The sequence below is a fragment of the Dipodascopsis tothii genome (assembly GCF_038497935.1).
Source record: "Dipodascopsis tothii strain CBS 759.85 unplaced genomic scaffold V1510scaffold_25, whole genome shotgun sequence".
Lineage (NCBI taxonomy): Eukaryota > Fungi > Ascomycota > Lipomycetes > Lipomycetales > Lipomycetaceae > Neoaidaea > Neoaidaea tothii.
In genome coordinates this window covers 7238-21573 of record NW_027118009.1, presented here as the reverse complement: position 1 = coordinate 21573, position 14336 = coordinate 7238, and the positions used below count along the sequence as shown (strand labels likewise).

The window sequence follows — 14336 nt, the reverse complement described above, 5'->3', positions numbered from 1 at the left end:
GGGTTGAGTGTGGGGGTAGCAAGGCCATACTATTTTCCGGAGAATACACCTTACCCTGTTTCTCCACATTTTTTTCCGGGGTATGGCGCGGTAGTCTTGCAGGACTAGTGTCGGGTTAGACCCGTGCGCACTATTGCCCCGCAATACTAATTCGGCAGAAATCCGCAATCGTGGGGGAATATACACCAAAGCGTCATTCGAAGTTTTGGGGGTACCCGAACAACACATACGCTTGAAAGGCCGCATCTCTCCGAGACTGGATCGCGATTGCTATTCTTCCTTACTACAAGCCTTCAGTTTAGAGAGTACCTAGCTAATCCTGCTATTTACAATGACAACGATTAGCTGGTCGACCAGCTGTTGCCATGCCAGCCGAGGCACCACCCAGCACCGATATCAAAGCAGGCAATGGGAAGAAGTCGGTGGGGGTCAAGTGATGGGGGGTCTACGATAAAGAGATGCCAAGGTAATTCACCGGAGACGACTGTTCCGAAAAGTGTGGGGTTCTCTTAACGCAAACGGGACGAAAAACGGAACAAAAAGGTGGTTGCAGCTTTAGAGTTAGCCCAGGGCGCGGGGGGAGAGGGGGGGGCGGTGGCGGGGCAAGGCGTGGGGATTGGCAAACGAGGAAAAAACTTTTAACCTTGGAATACGTTTCGGAAGGCGATTTTAGCTCTACGCGCCCCCCGCAGCGCGTAACCCCCATCTCTAAATTTTCTAAAATTTGTGTGCGTTCAAGATTTTTCTACAATTCTGTCACCAGTGCTCGGACGTACGGATTTGCGGATGCGTGGGAGCGTATGCAGCCATTTTTTTTCTATCACGGCTGCGTCAAATGCGTATGTCCCATCGTAACGCTAAATACAGCTTCCACGCTGCTTCCATCATGCGGTTGCTATTAGCCAGATTTCTGCATTCGCAACGTCATTTGATTCTCAACTCTTGTGGGGCATCAGAAGGGCGATACATACTATCGTGCTTGCCCTGCATTTAACTTGTGCCAAATTTATTTCATCAAACTGACCCCCATGGGGTATCGAACAATAATAATGCACACCCACGCGAGTTCCCACTAATTGAGTGACCCCCATTCTGGTTCTATCATTTCGCTTAATTACTTTCGTTTCCACTTAAATTCGCGGGCAAGATAATAAACCGCGAAAGGCAGAATGACATTGAGTATGACAAATGCGATGTACACACCAATATCACGCCAACGTGTAGTCCCTTGAATTCCGATGGACTGGAGATATTCTTTTCCGCTGCTTAGATGACAATATTCGCAGCTGGCAGTCGCATTAGGGTTCAGCAGTTGGCCAGTCCCAACTTCAGTAAGCCATGAACCAGCAAATTCCATGCAAGTCAAACCATCTGGTGGAATGAATGTTGAGATCTCAGCTGGTGCACATATAATTTCGGAGTCCCGTAATGATGTTATAGCAAGTCCCCGGATCGCCCAAGCCGAAGGATCGATCCAGTACATGAAGTTTTTATAAAACCCGTTGAGGAGTGGATAAGGGATCATAACGCCTGTTGAAACGTGAGTAGCAACGAAGAAAATGGGATTGATTACACCGGCCGTGCTGATGGAAGGCATGAATGATCCCAGTAACGTTGCCACGTTTGTATGCCAAATAAGCATTAACAGAGTCATAAAAAATCCATATCCTGCGATTGAAGGTGACATCTCCAAACCCGGCATGTACCAAAATAAAGGAAAGAATAGCACTGTCGAGAGGATTGCATAGGGGATGCCACACACCAAATATGCGAACACCAACGCAAACCAGGAGTACACCTTCGAGTTCCTCTCACGGAGCTCATATAGATCTCGAGCAATGATCATATGAATTTCGAACATGTTGACTATAGGAATTGTGACCATGAGCGTGAAAAACATCAAAAAAATTCTTGATTCGGTATCGATAATAGATGTTCCCAGCTGGAAAAAGAGAATTCCGCTGCACAGACCGCAAGCAATCGAGTTGAAAACAATCGTAAAACCAAATGATGGCGTGCGCCATAGTGTTAACCAAAGCCGTAGCGTTACGGCGATAAGCTGTTCTTTCATGGTCGCTGCGAACTCGACAGTGGAGTACGCACTTTCAACTTCAATTGCGCCACTGACCTGATTTGATATAAGCCTGTCTATCAGCTCAGATTGCCTCAGGCAATTTTGAGATCCACGCCAGAGTGCTACCCAATCCTTGTTGGATTTACGTATAGCACCCGCACCAACAACCTCCAAAATATACTCTGCAGGATTCGAGTTTGGTTCTCTCTTTGGACCGCGCTCTTCGAAGTATTGAACAACGTCATATCCGTGGTCACCAATCGGTCCAAAATACACTGTTTTACCTCCTTTTGCTAGCAAGAGTAAATCGTCAAATAATTCGAAAAGCAAAGATGACGGCTGATGAATTGTACATATAATACCCAATCCTGACTCTGCTGCAAGCTGCTTTAAGAAAGTCACAATTGAATAAGCACCTTCTGAGTCTAGTCCCGACGTAGGCTCATCAAGAAAGAGCAATTTGGGTTTAGCCGCTAACTCAACACCAATTGTCACTCGTTTCCTCTCTTCGACAGAAAGACCCTCTCCCGGGTGGCCAATAATTGCATCTGCGATGGATTCCATGTTTAGCAGTTCAATGACTGACTCGACATATTTGTATTTATCCTCCAATGTCACCTCCCGCGGTTGCCGCAATCTCGCTGAAAAGCGAAGCGCTTCGCGCACGGTAGCCATAGGTTCATGTAGATCTTGCTGCTCGACAAATCCAGTGGTTCTTTGATAGTCCTTTGCAAGTTCCTGTCCATTCAAAATGAAAGTTCCGGTGACCTCTCCGAAAGATATCCTCTGTGAAACAGCATTAAGTAAAGTCGTTTTTCCAGCGCCAGATGATCCCATCAGCGCCAAAAGTTTTCCAGGTATCGCAAACCCCTGAACATCGTCCAACAGTGTCTGTCTTTCCGATCCAGCGGGAATAGTATAGTTCACGTTTTTGAAACAAAAAAGATTTCCTGATGAACCATCCTCGGCTACTCTCTTCGACTCGCTCATTGGCTCATCTTTCTCTGTATTTCCAGCCTCTTTCTCGAGACTTTGCGGGCGGCTTGATTTCACATAAAGCTTAGTTGAGCTGGTTTTGTCAGTGTCGTACAGAAAAATTTCACTGGCAATCATTTCAAACGCAATAAAAAAAATCAAGTAGCCGATTAAAATTCCGTAATTGCGCCAAAGTTCCGAATGCTTATAGCCAAACGCAGTTTCAATGTAGTCATCTCCAGATACAAACCTGGATCCAGGAGTTGAACCAAGCAACGAGCAAACTCTGTTATTTTCTGAGGCTCCCGAAATATCTGGGATATACGAGTCATCAGAGCAGTACATTTCCCGTCCATGGAACTCGTTTGCCATCAAAACGGAGAAGGTGTAGACTAGAAAATCCGCGTAGTAGAACCATCGGTACCACCACGCCATATTAAAAGCGGGTTTGACATATCCGATCCAGAAAGCCAGAGCGTTCAAAACATTCGCGGTTACTCTCAATACTCCATCGAAGTTATTAGACAGAGTACCTATAGCACGATAGAAAGCGAGCATAGTAAAGGTGCCGGTTATAACAGTGAGCAGATGCAGGAAAAACTGACCAGGCGTTCTGGCCAAGTTAGACATGAAATACAGAATGACACAGTACACTGAAACTTGTGCTGTGAGTAACGGAAGTTCCGCAAGAATTCGGCCGAGAGCTAATGCTGAGGGGCGGTACATTCCAAACTTTCGGTGCTTATTGGCGAGAGTTCGACCCAGGACTTGGTTTCCGGCTTCGACTTGTAGAGTCCATCCATTGAACAGACACGAAAAAAACAACACACTACCACGGTTGAATGCACCATCAGTCTCTTCGCTCGTATTAAAGAAAATTGAACCGAAAGCCAAACTGACAGCTATAGAATTGAAAAATTTGGATCGCAGCAAGACCTGATCTTGCCACTGAAGGTGCAGCTGTCGAATAAATAGGTAGCGAACTTGTTGAAAAAAGGAAACAGTGTATGGACTATTTCTCGAACTAAGGGCATCCTTTTGGAATGAGACTGCCTCTTCGAACTCTTTGGTAGTACCGTAGCCGCTTTCCATATGCTCTCTATGATAAGCTTCAAGCTCCTGCAGAGCGTTTGAATAGTACTTCGACTGCTTAAATGCTGCCTCTAATTCCTCTGCTGACTGCGGTGCGGTATTCTCGCATCCGGCCCTAACGGGGCGATGTTTAAGACTGGTTATAGATGTCAGGAAGTCCGCTTTCGACACGTTTGGCTTTGGCTCAAAACCCAGATCCCGAAAATAGTCCCAAGCTTCGTTTGCAGGCCCATAAAAGATTTGTCTGCCAGAATCTATGAGGCAAACTTTATCAAACTCATCATAAATTCCATCCCCCGCCTGATATAAAGTCACGATCGTAGTAGAGTTACATATATCGGTGATGATTCGCAGAGATCTTGCATAGTCAACCGCGGTGGACGAGTCCAATCCTCGAGTAGAATTGTCAAACGCAACTATCGCAGCACGATTAGCCAAAACCTCAGCTATAGATACTCTTTTTCGCTCTCCACCAGAAACACCACGAGCAGCTGCGTCGCCACCAACAAGCGTGTCCATGACATGACTTATACCAAACATTTTTCCGTATAAAGAAAGCAGTTTTTCGACGAAGTCTACACGTGTCTCACCGAGTGCACGTATTTTTGGTGTTTTCAGAGCAAGTGCAAACCGCAACGTTTGAGCCACTGTCATTGTTGACAGATGAATATCATCTACACGTCAGAGTCGCACATAGATCACTAATCTCACCCTCAGAGTTGAAAACGATCTCTCCGGTATATTTGGCCTTGGCGGTCTCGTGATCTATCCCATCATATAGAACCTCGCCATCAACAGAGACGTAGCTTTCGCGATTGTTCGTCAAGGTCTTAAGTAATGTTGTGGTTCCAGATCCCGGCGAGCCGAGAACTAGCATCATTTCACCTGGTCTTACTAAGCCAGTGAAATCATGTAATATCGTTCGTATTTGTGGAGGCTCGATGCGCTGGAACACCTTCTTGAATAACCCCCAGCCTAAAAGGTTTGCGATGTCATCTGGAAAAGTTTGTAACCTATTTTGGCCAGATCCGAGCCCCATAACTCGTAAGTTTTTAAACGACACTCCGATCTATAGTATCAGCAACAAGAGTACCGCATATACTGTATACGTACTCGTTTTGGGAGAACACCACTGCGCTTGCCCTCCTCATTATCATTTCTCATCCATTCTTCCAGATCAAATGCGGGCTCTTCAACGATATCTTTGTTCGAAAAAACTCGCGAAAACTTGCTTGTTTGCCGCTCAAGATCAAATTCGTCCTTAGTGGCCGAGAGCTGCCTTCTGAGGTCTTCAAATTCGTTTTCAGCGCTTTCTATATCCACACCATGACCTCGTAGCTGTTCCCCCCATCTCCCTCCCATATTCCCCTCTTGGCCATCCATCATTCAACTGAGCTGTACAAGAGCAACACAAAGCGTTGTTTCGTAATTACTCAAGTGACGCACACCTCGAAAAATTGATCAGAGAAACCTCTCGGACGGCAAAGTAAAATATATAGGCTACTATATATTTCAAGGTGGACATTTATTTCTACACGCGGTATGGTACGAGGGGGAACTCAGACGTTAAATCCGTCGGTCATTTAATCGGCCTGTAAGCTGTATTATGGAAGAGCAATGATCACTTTTGACTATGTAGGGTACATTCAGCTGCCAGCATGCAGTGGGTCCTTAGAAATAAGGTTAGGCGTTAATTTGATTGGGATTGTATCCGATCGGGGTTACATCGCTTTCTCCGACTCCGAAAATAACTTGAGATAATCAGAGCCACAGCTTGCGCTAAGTAGATTTCTATTGTATTCCCATTTATCCGTAGAGCTCATAAGGAGTCATCTATTAGTAAAAGAGGTTGCCTATATTCGGAAACTTTAATTAACCGTGACAACCTGGAGAACAAACTGATTACATAACATCGGTTCGGAACCTAAAGCCATGAATACATACTACGTAATTTCATGTACTTCATAATGCTACAACTGCAGCATATTAAACTGAACATTATCGATTGCTATGAAAAGAAACTTATTCCAAAACAGCCTTCTCTACATCTGAGGGACCTTCGACCAACTGCTCGCTAGCTTTGTCGTCATAAGAGTCATTTGCACTCTCCTTATTGAGCCGCTCCATCACCAAGCCGTGAGCTCTGTATGCTGGAACTCCCTTTGCAAACAGAAAATCAATTTCTTCTAATGGTATTCCCTTCGTCTCAGGAAGAAGGAAAAACACAAAAGGGATTGATATCAAAGTCATTGACGCAAACAGAAAGTAAGTACCGTACGTCATCTTTGCAAGCATATTCGGGGTAAACCGAGCCATTATGAATGTCCAAAACCAGTTGGATGCTCCGGTGATACCCTGTGTCACTGAGCGGATATTCTGATGGAAAAGTTCTGAACTGACCACCCAAGGTGTACCATTCCAAGAAGCGCCATAAAATACAGTCCAGATGTACATCATAGCCACCGCCGCCTTTCCTCCTGCACTAACAGTTCCTGCTTCATTCATACTGGAGACCTTGAGATAGGCGCCAACATACCACATGGTCAAACTCGAGCCGATTGAGCCCACAATAAGAACACTTCGACGACCATATTTCTCTACCAATATGAAAAACCAGACTAAAGCGGCCAAAATTTTGATCACGCCGAAGACACCAGTGGTCAGAAGACTAGCGGACGTCGAACTGAAACCGAGAGAAGAAAATATAGTAGGAGAATAGTAGACAATTGCGTTAATTCCGGTGCCGTTCTGCCAGATAAATAGAGAGCTTGATAGTGCTAAACGTTTTAAAATGACTGGCGATCTAACAATCTCTTTGTAAGGGGCCCAATATCCACGTCCGATTGTAGCATTCTGCTCCTCAATCGCACTCTCTATTTGTGCGATCTCTTCTTGTAGATATGAACTTGAGCGGTCCAAATGTCTAAGCCAACAGAGTGTCTCGATGCCACGTTGAACTTGATTGTTATAAAGCAGCCATCGAGGAGACTCCCGCACAAAAATCATTCCAATGAAGAACAGACTACCAGGTATTATCTGTACAATGAACGGTATTTGCCATTGGATTCGGGTCGGAGCCATAGTTTTGTTTAGCGCGTAATTTATCCAGAAGCCGACGAAAGTACCGATCTGCCAGCTAATCTCGTACATGCCAACAAGCTGACCTCTGATGGCAGGAGGTGATATTTCTGATATGTAGATCGGAGCAATACCCGACGTTCCACCAACAGCAAGACCAGTTATTACTCTGCCAGCATACATGAGCCCAAGGCCCCGCTTTCCTGTCGGTCCGCAGCAGAGTCCAGCTCCGATCAGGAACACGACACCGCAAACTAATAGACTTATCCGTCGACCATAACGGTATTGTAAAGGATACACCAAGATAGCCCCGAACACAGCACCAGCTTGAAATATTGACACGATGTTTTCCTTGAGTGTACTGATTTCCGCTGTCGTTTTGCGATCCCAACCAAACTCGTGCTGAAAGGAAGACAAGGATAAGGTCCCCCCAATAAACGACGAGTCATAACCAGCAAGACATGCCGAGAATGCCGCCACAAATGACCATAGATATACTCTCCAGTTGTAGACTGCTGGCGGCGTTGGTCGATCCTCACGCTTTTCAAAAACGCTGATGGAAAATTTCATTTTCAGTATCCGTCGGTGGCTATGGCAAACTCTGGAAGATTTGAAACAAAAAAACGCTGCTTGTTTCAACTTAACGATTAGCCCGATCAGTGTTTTAACTGTGAGCCAGAGTCCATAGATCAATCTGGCTATTGCAAGTAGCAACTTGATGAATTATAAACAAATTTTTTAGCCATCGTAGGCCTGGGAAAATGTTTTACACGTCAGGGCAAAGTTTGAACTTTCTGCCATTTGTTCGAGAAAATCAATGTTTTTTGCTTAACCGTCCCGGCCCTATATATGACCGGGAAGTATCCCCGCTTTCAAATTGGTAGCCAGCTTCACAAAATTCCTAAGACTGGCATGACATATGCACTTATACCCCAGTGTTAGATTACAAGTTCATTTTATCCGAAATATCCTGGTCAGTTGTCTAACAAAAAACTCCCGTTTGCGCACTGCTCCTCGTCAGGGTGTCCAAGTCACGTGTGTCACGTGATATCACAACCGACGTGCAGGGCCCTAGCCATGACCTCTCTTTGCGGGTTAGGAACAGAATGCGGGGTCGATATTGGGAGGGGTCTATACACGTAATACAAGCCAATGGCGTGTCTTGCGGATAATCAAATCTCCATGGCTCAAAGCTAATTGATATTAACTGGCTTACTGTATCACTGCTCACTGTGGGGAAACTGATTGTCATGCAGATCCACATCCATACGAAGCCGCAAAATACAGCCATGCCAACCCGCAAATTACAATAGGATGTAAATATATCCGAGCTTATACGTACTGTGAATGGCGGATCCTTGTTGTTCTACCACGTATCTGACACCGATCGGCGCAGTCCTGTTCTCCTTAGCCTTGCGGGGCTCTTGTGGTGTTCAGTTACGTGTCTAGGCGTAAGCACACACCACTCAACCACCAACGTTTGCGATTCTTGCACCGTGTACGCCACTGAGATTTCATTCTCATATTTCGGAGGTTGCAAGATTACAGAGTCGGTTTGTGCCACGGGAGAGCGGCTGTCATCTAATCCCGAGTCAAAAAGTTTAGATAAAGCCCATTTTTATCAAATTTATAATAAATACTTCTAAGCTCTGATGAATACCAGCAGCGTAAAACTGTGCTTCAAAAACGTGTACTCAGTCGAATTATTGGCCCATGAAGTTAATCCTTCTTCCAGGGTCACATTGGAAGGAGTCTCAAATGAATTTTTGGCATTTATATCGTCATTATATAAAGTGAACGTCTTCACTTTCTCTCTGAATTTCCCTTCTAGATTGATTCTGGTCGTCAGATCGTTGTTTAGATCTTTGTTGACAACAGAAATAGCAATGTAGTCCTTGTTGAGCACCGCACTGGCGTCCAAAATGGGGATCGCAGGCTCAACCTTTCCGATCCATGTCATGTCAACCATCGAAAATCCCGTTTCGCCATTATATAGCGGCGTTCCTACATGTAAATGAAGTGCTTGTCCGCGCATATATTTCGAAAATAAATAAAATGGCCAATACGTTGTCTGCAGGAACATTGCCGTCTGGTTCGTCATTATAGGTGCAATGACATTCACGCACTGGGCGATATTTGCGATCTTGACATGGGCCGACTGTCGTACAAAAATGTTACACCAAGAGGCCACGCTTAGTGCATCCTGCAACGTGTAACGTTCCTCGGCGCCCTTAAATCCCGGTGCTATGTCTTAGCTTGCTGCTGGCTCGTGAAAACTTTACTAACCTCTCTCGGGGTCCCACACATTCCATTCATCGAAGCAAATCTTGGTACGCCTGCCATGCTGATTATTTGATATACTGGCTAGATCGAGTAGTCTCGCAGTAATCTGAATTGCGCGCTCTGCAGCACACGGAGCGGTGACATTCTTGTAGTAGTCGTGATCTGAAGTATATAAGTGTATGGAATAGTAATCTACTGTTAGTTCTGTACAGGTGCCGACTATCACCTGCTTGCGCTACTAGTGCTTGCGTTACGTCATAATCCCACCTCTCCAGGCCATTACAACCACAAACAATCAGCTCGATATCCGGATCGAGTAGTCTTAATGCTTTCGCCCACTGGAATGCCTTGGTTGAGTACTCGTTTGACGACATCTGTCCGACCTGCCATGGACCCCAAACTTCATTTCCAAGTCCCCAGTATTTCACCTTGTATGGCCTTTCATGGCCATTTTGCTTTCTAAGATTTGCGTAGTATGTATCGCTGTCAGAGTTGCAGTACTCCACCCATGCAAGAGCTTCATCAAGGGTTCCCGTTCCCATGTTGAGGCATAGGTACGGCTCAGTGCTAATATCCCGACACCATTGTATGAATTCATCAGTGCCAAACAAGTTCGATTCTTCACCTAGCCAGGCCAACTCTGGTCTCCTTGGTCTGCCTGATACCGGTCCTACCCCGTCAAGCCAATGATACGACGATACAAAGTTTCCACCAGGATAACGAACTATCGGCATATTGAGATTTTTTAACGCTTCAAATACATCTTTTCTATATCCTCTCTCATTCACGAGGATGCCGGCTGTCTCAGAAAAATCGACCAGTCCGCCATAAATGCATCTTCCCATATGTTCCAGGAACCCTGAGTATATTCTGCTATCAACGTCGGAAATAACTCTTTCTTCGTCCACCCTAATAAAAGGACTGTGTGAAGGAGTGATTATTTGCGCTGAATCTGTCATAGTCGAGGAAGAAATGACCACACACCGGCCGCTGAAGTTGGAAAAGAGAGTGCCCTCTGTCAGTCTGATATCCTCTGCCATTTTTATATCATCTACGGTTAATTGTATCCACTGTAGCCTAAAATCCGCCAAGTCATGCGATAGTCAAGCAGCGACGCATTAATTCTCAACAATCGAAATTTACAGATCCGCGGAATTCACCCAATGTGGCGTAACTCCATTTTCAGACTAAATACCACATCATACGGGGTAACACGCAAGAGTCGGCAAGATGAATTAGTTTCTCCGAAATTGAACTTTATTTATATGATTTCATTATTTAGCCTTAACTATGGTTACGCGGCAAGTGAAGAACTGGCATTAGGAATTGGGGATTAGTACCAGCATTAGCACACCACAAGAGTAGACTCTGGAAGTAGTATTAACTAAAAAACCATAAAACTGATCCATCAAAAGCCGAGAAGATACCAAAGCGTCATGGACTACAAATAGGATAGGTACCAAAATGTCAACTAGGAGCAGATACAAAAACAACTGTAGAAAACTCGGAGGCCATCAAACCTTCTCGACATGATCGATGTGCTCGGCCGCTGGCTTCTCTGCTTCCTGTACACTAAAGTTTCTGACCTTTGATAGGTCTGGGAGTGTTTCATCGAGCATTCCAAGTTCACCCCAAATTCGAATTTGACGCTCCATATCTTTTTTAGATTGCCCACTCTTGTCGTAAAAGATCTCATCCATCTCTTCCAAGGTACGGCCCTTAGTCTCTGGTACAAGAAAGTATACCCAGATAGCAGACAGCACACCCATACCTCCAAAGAAAAGGTATGTTCCGAATCGTAAAGTTTCCAGAATGCTAGGCGTAGCCAGACCGATAGCGAAGTTGTTTAACCAATTGGAGCTGACACCAAGAGACACACCCTTTGCTCTGAGCCCCAATGGGAACACTTCTGAAACTAAAATCCAGGCTCCAGTACACCACGAAAATGCGTATACAACAATATAAAGCCAAACCATCACCACACATGCCCATCCGGCGGAACCATGAGTGTCCCAAGAGTCTTCATACCTTCCAGATATTCCGGCAATAGTGAGATGGCATGCGGCCATGCCTATGCCACCGTACATAAGCAGAGGTCTGCGACCAATTCTGTCGATATACAACGCTGTCGGGATAGTAGGAAGCCATTGCAGAATACCGACAACTCCGGTAGCAAGAATAGACACGGTGTTGCTTGTAAGTCCGAGACTTTGGAAAATTGTCGGTGCGTAGTAAAGAATGGCGTTAATCCCAGTCCATTGTTGAAAGAGCATGACTAAAACTGCTGCAGATGTACGGCGTAGCATGGACGTATTGTTCACGAGCTTGAGATAGCTGTGAACAGCCAAGAGAAACGAGGAACGAGTGCTGCCATCTTGATACTGGGGGAACATTTCTTTTCTCGTTTCAACCTCAAAGAGATACTGCGCTTTGATCTCGAGATATTCGAGGATAACCGCTTCGCTTTCGACGTCTCTTCCACGAATGGTCGCAATTGTCTGTAGGCATTCCTCTTCACGTCCCTTATCCATTAACCAGCGAGGCGATTGGTGCATAAACATCACACCTACTCCTAGCATGACTGCAGGAACAATTTGGATACACGTGGGAATAAGCCAGGCGGCGCGACTTTGATTTACGCCGGAACCGCCTATAAATTGGGTACCAAAGCCAATCCAGTAAGCCACCATCACCCCGAAGGTAATGGAAGAACCTTGCAAACCGACCAAGGCTCCCCTAATTTCAGCCGGAGCTAGCTCTGCGGTGTATAGAGGAATAATCATGGAGAGACTTCCTACACCTAGGCCGACCACAAATCGACCTCCGTAGAAGTAACTTTTGCCATCGCCGTGTGCGCAAGCTTGAGTAATGACTCCGGTGAGAAAGATCACAACCGCGACGACAATTGACTTTTTTCTACCGAGCTTGTCGGCCATGTAACCAGTAGAAAGAGCACCGACCCAGGCACCAAGTTCGAGAATGGACGTGAGCATGCCTTTGACAACCGGATTGGCAATTGTTGCATATTCTACTTCTTCTTTGAAGCTGTTCATAGTCAAGATCTCACTAAACATTCCCTGACTATAACCGTAAAGCAGGCCTCCGAGAGAAACCACAGAAACAGTAAGAAAGAGGCGAACATTTTCCATAACGCCTGCAAGTCCGCCCTTTCCAGCCAGGCGCTCTCGTCGTTCGGATATTGCTACCGGCATTGCAACTCCGGTTCCGCCCATGTGTCCACCAGCCATCTTTAATTGACGATATAGATATTATCGAAAGGATAAAGTGTTGAATATGTAATTGGTATTTCCAATTATTTTGCTAGAAAGCTACTGAAGTTCTTGAACAGGATGTTATTCTCAATGAAGCCGTTAGATAGATTGGACGATTGACACTTGTATTGTTTGTAGTCTCTCGCAGATTGATGTTTTCATCAGACAAAATCCTCGATATTTATATTCGGCTCCGAGGTTATTGCGAAGAGGCATAGTCAGGAACTCATGCGCACGTTTCCTGTGATCTCCATAGTTGCGTCTAAGAAGAGACACGGCATTATGCTCGATCATTTGTATTTGGATAAGCCTTAATTTTGTGAGTAGACATATTTACCGTTTTTGATGTGTTGATGCAGCTTTTGGGTTGTAAATGTGGGGATATGGGGGACATCATGTTCATCTGATGAGAGTGTGTTTACTGGGGAACTTCGCAATGTGTTAGACTGACGTGGGGTAATCCTCGCTTGTCCATCTAGAATCTAGCCCCACTTACTCATAGTTCTTAAGGTTAAACTGCAACCGTTCAAAAACTAGCTCTTACTCGTATCAGTTAAAGCGGACTGGTCGGTGTATCTATTTGGCTACCTATCTGTGAATGTCCTACATGTTCTCTCTCTACGTACTTCCAATAGGACGAGAGACACAAAATCAGATTTTGAGGACCGAATTGTGCTGATTGCGAAAATCAAGAAACTGTTCCGAGTGTGTAATTGCCACAACTAGTGCCACTACGTGGTTGACACATTTGCTGTGCTCACACAGCACTAAAAAATATATATGACGTAGTGGATAACAGCGCCTCATCTTCACAGTGAAGCGCGTGCAGATGGATAATGATATCTGTTCGTCCACTTTGCTCTCACAACTACCCTCTTCTCTCCCCCCTTCCGTCACACGACGAGATATAGCGGCATCCTACCGCTGCTCTGCGATTCCCTATCGATCTAATGCTAGCCTTCTACACCTCTGACGTATTTTTTTTATCCTTGTTGTCACTGATACTGGTGGTTGCGGACGTGTATGGGTCGAAAGGCATCGAGTTTCTGCTCTTTGCGGGGTCGGTGTACATTAATCTACAAGTTGCATTGAGGGTAACCTTAAATTCGGTGTTTACGTTAATGGGTGTGGGGTATATAGGCGAACGGCTGAGCTTTCGGCTGTTTGATCGTATTGCCGACTTTCTACATGCGGCAATCGGTGAACTTTCTCATTTCATCTCGTACCACAGTAAGATTGGGCACACAAATCACCCCTGTCGAAAGGACTCACTCGCACGAGCAAACGATGTTGCATGGTAGTTTTGGACGTCCTCTTCAAGGGCTGGCACATTTGCCGGCTGCCAGCTTATGTTCTCCCTTATTATTGATGTGTAGAGGGGCTTACTGAGGGGGTGGGGATATGCCAAAAGAAGGTGAAGTGAAGGAGCGAACAGAGCGGGGGGCAGCTCTGCCGGCTACACGGCCTTCTTCCTCGTTGGAACCTTGATTTTGTAGGCGGCCTCTCCAGTCGCAGATTGTTTCAGGAAACAGGGAGATGTTTTTTTGATCGTATCTCTCATC

General features: G+C 45.4%; 5 protein-coding genes across 5 annotated transcripts; all 5 read right to left on the bottom strand.

Moving 5' to 3' along the window:
• Window positions 1-910: 910 nt before the first annotated feature.
• V1510DRAFT_200282 (P-loop containing nucleoside triphosphate hydrolase protein) lies at window positions 911-5845 on the bottom strand. The gene is made up of 3 exons (XM_066930457.1): window positions 5255-5845; window positions 4853-5210; window positions 911-4815 (listed from the first exon to the last, which is right to left on the bottom strand). Exons 1-3 carry the CDS (start codon window positions 5525-5527, stop codon window positions 1115-1117), a joined length of 4332 nt encoding a protein of 1443 aa, XP_066787685.1. The 5' UTR covers window positions 5528-5845; the 3' UTR covers window positions 911-1114.
• Window positions 5846-6163: 318 nt separating this feature from the next.
• Window positions 6164-7789, bottom strand: V1510DRAFT_426790 (quinate permease; the record flags this gene model as incomplete). Its single annotated transcript, XM_066935174.1, has 1 exon — window positions 6164-7789. The coding sequence occupies one exon, from the start codon at window positions 7787-7789 to the stop codon at window positions 6164-6166; it is 1626 nt and encodes a 541-aa protein (XP_066787684.1).
• A 315-nt stretch (window positions 7790-8104) lies between these two features.
• On the bottom strand, window positions 8105-8930 carry V1510DRAFT_420212 (uncharacterized protein). Its single transcript, XM_066934423.1, has one exon. It carries the CDS (start codon window positions 8508-8510, stop codon window positions 8202-8204), a length of 309 nt encoding a protein of 102 aa, XP_066787683.1. The 5' UTR covers window positions 8511-8930; the 3' UTR covers window positions 8105-8201.
• V1510DRAFT_368190 (glycoside hydrolase superfamily) lies at window positions 8862-10461 on the bottom strand (the record flags this gene model as incomplete). Its single annotated transcript, XM_066931352.1, has 3 exons — window positions 8862-9463; window positions 9506-9697; window positions 9729-10461. The coding sequence occupies 3 exons, from the start codon at window positions 10459-10461 to the stop codon at window positions 8862-8864; spliced, it is 1527 nt and encodes a 508-aa protein (XP_066787682.1).
• Window positions 10462-10816: 355 nt separating this feature from the next.
• On the bottom strand, window positions 10817-12177 carry V1510DRAFT_420205 (general substrate transporter). The gene has a single exon (XM_066934422.1). The coding sequence runs from the start codon at window positions 12079-12081 to the stop codon at window positions 11017-11019; it is 1065 nt and encodes a 354-aa protein (XP_066787681.1). The 5' UTR covers window positions 12082-12177; the 3' UTR covers window positions 10817-11016.
• Between the last annotated feature and the right edge of the window lie 2159 nt (window positions 12178-14336).

What these genes read in the sequence shown, in the direction of transcription:
- V1510DRAFT_200282 (XM_066930457.1), bottom strand. Translation starts at nt 5,527, where the DNA reads ATGATGGATGGCCAAGAGGGGAATATGGGAGGGAGATGGGGGGAACAG. An exon ending in GTGGTGTTCTCCCAAAACGA is followed by an intron (nt 5,211 to 5,254) that starts GTACGTATACAG and finishes CTGATACTATAG; the next exon opens with ATCGGAGTGTCGTTTAAAAA. An exon ending in GATCGTTTTCAACTCTGAGG is followed by an intron (nt 4,816 to 4,852) that starts GTGAGATTAGTG and finishes TCTGACGTGTAG; the next exon opens with ATGATATTCATCTGTCAACA.
- V1510DRAFT_420212 (XM_066934423.1), bottom strand. Translation starts at nt 8,510, where the DNA reads ATGGCTGTATTTTGCGGCTTCGTATGGATGTGGATCTGCATGACAATC.
- V1510DRAFT_420205 (XM_066934422.1), bottom strand. Translation starts at nt 12,081, where the DNA reads ATGCTAGGAGTAGGTGTGATGTTTATGCACCAATCGCCTCGCTGGTTA.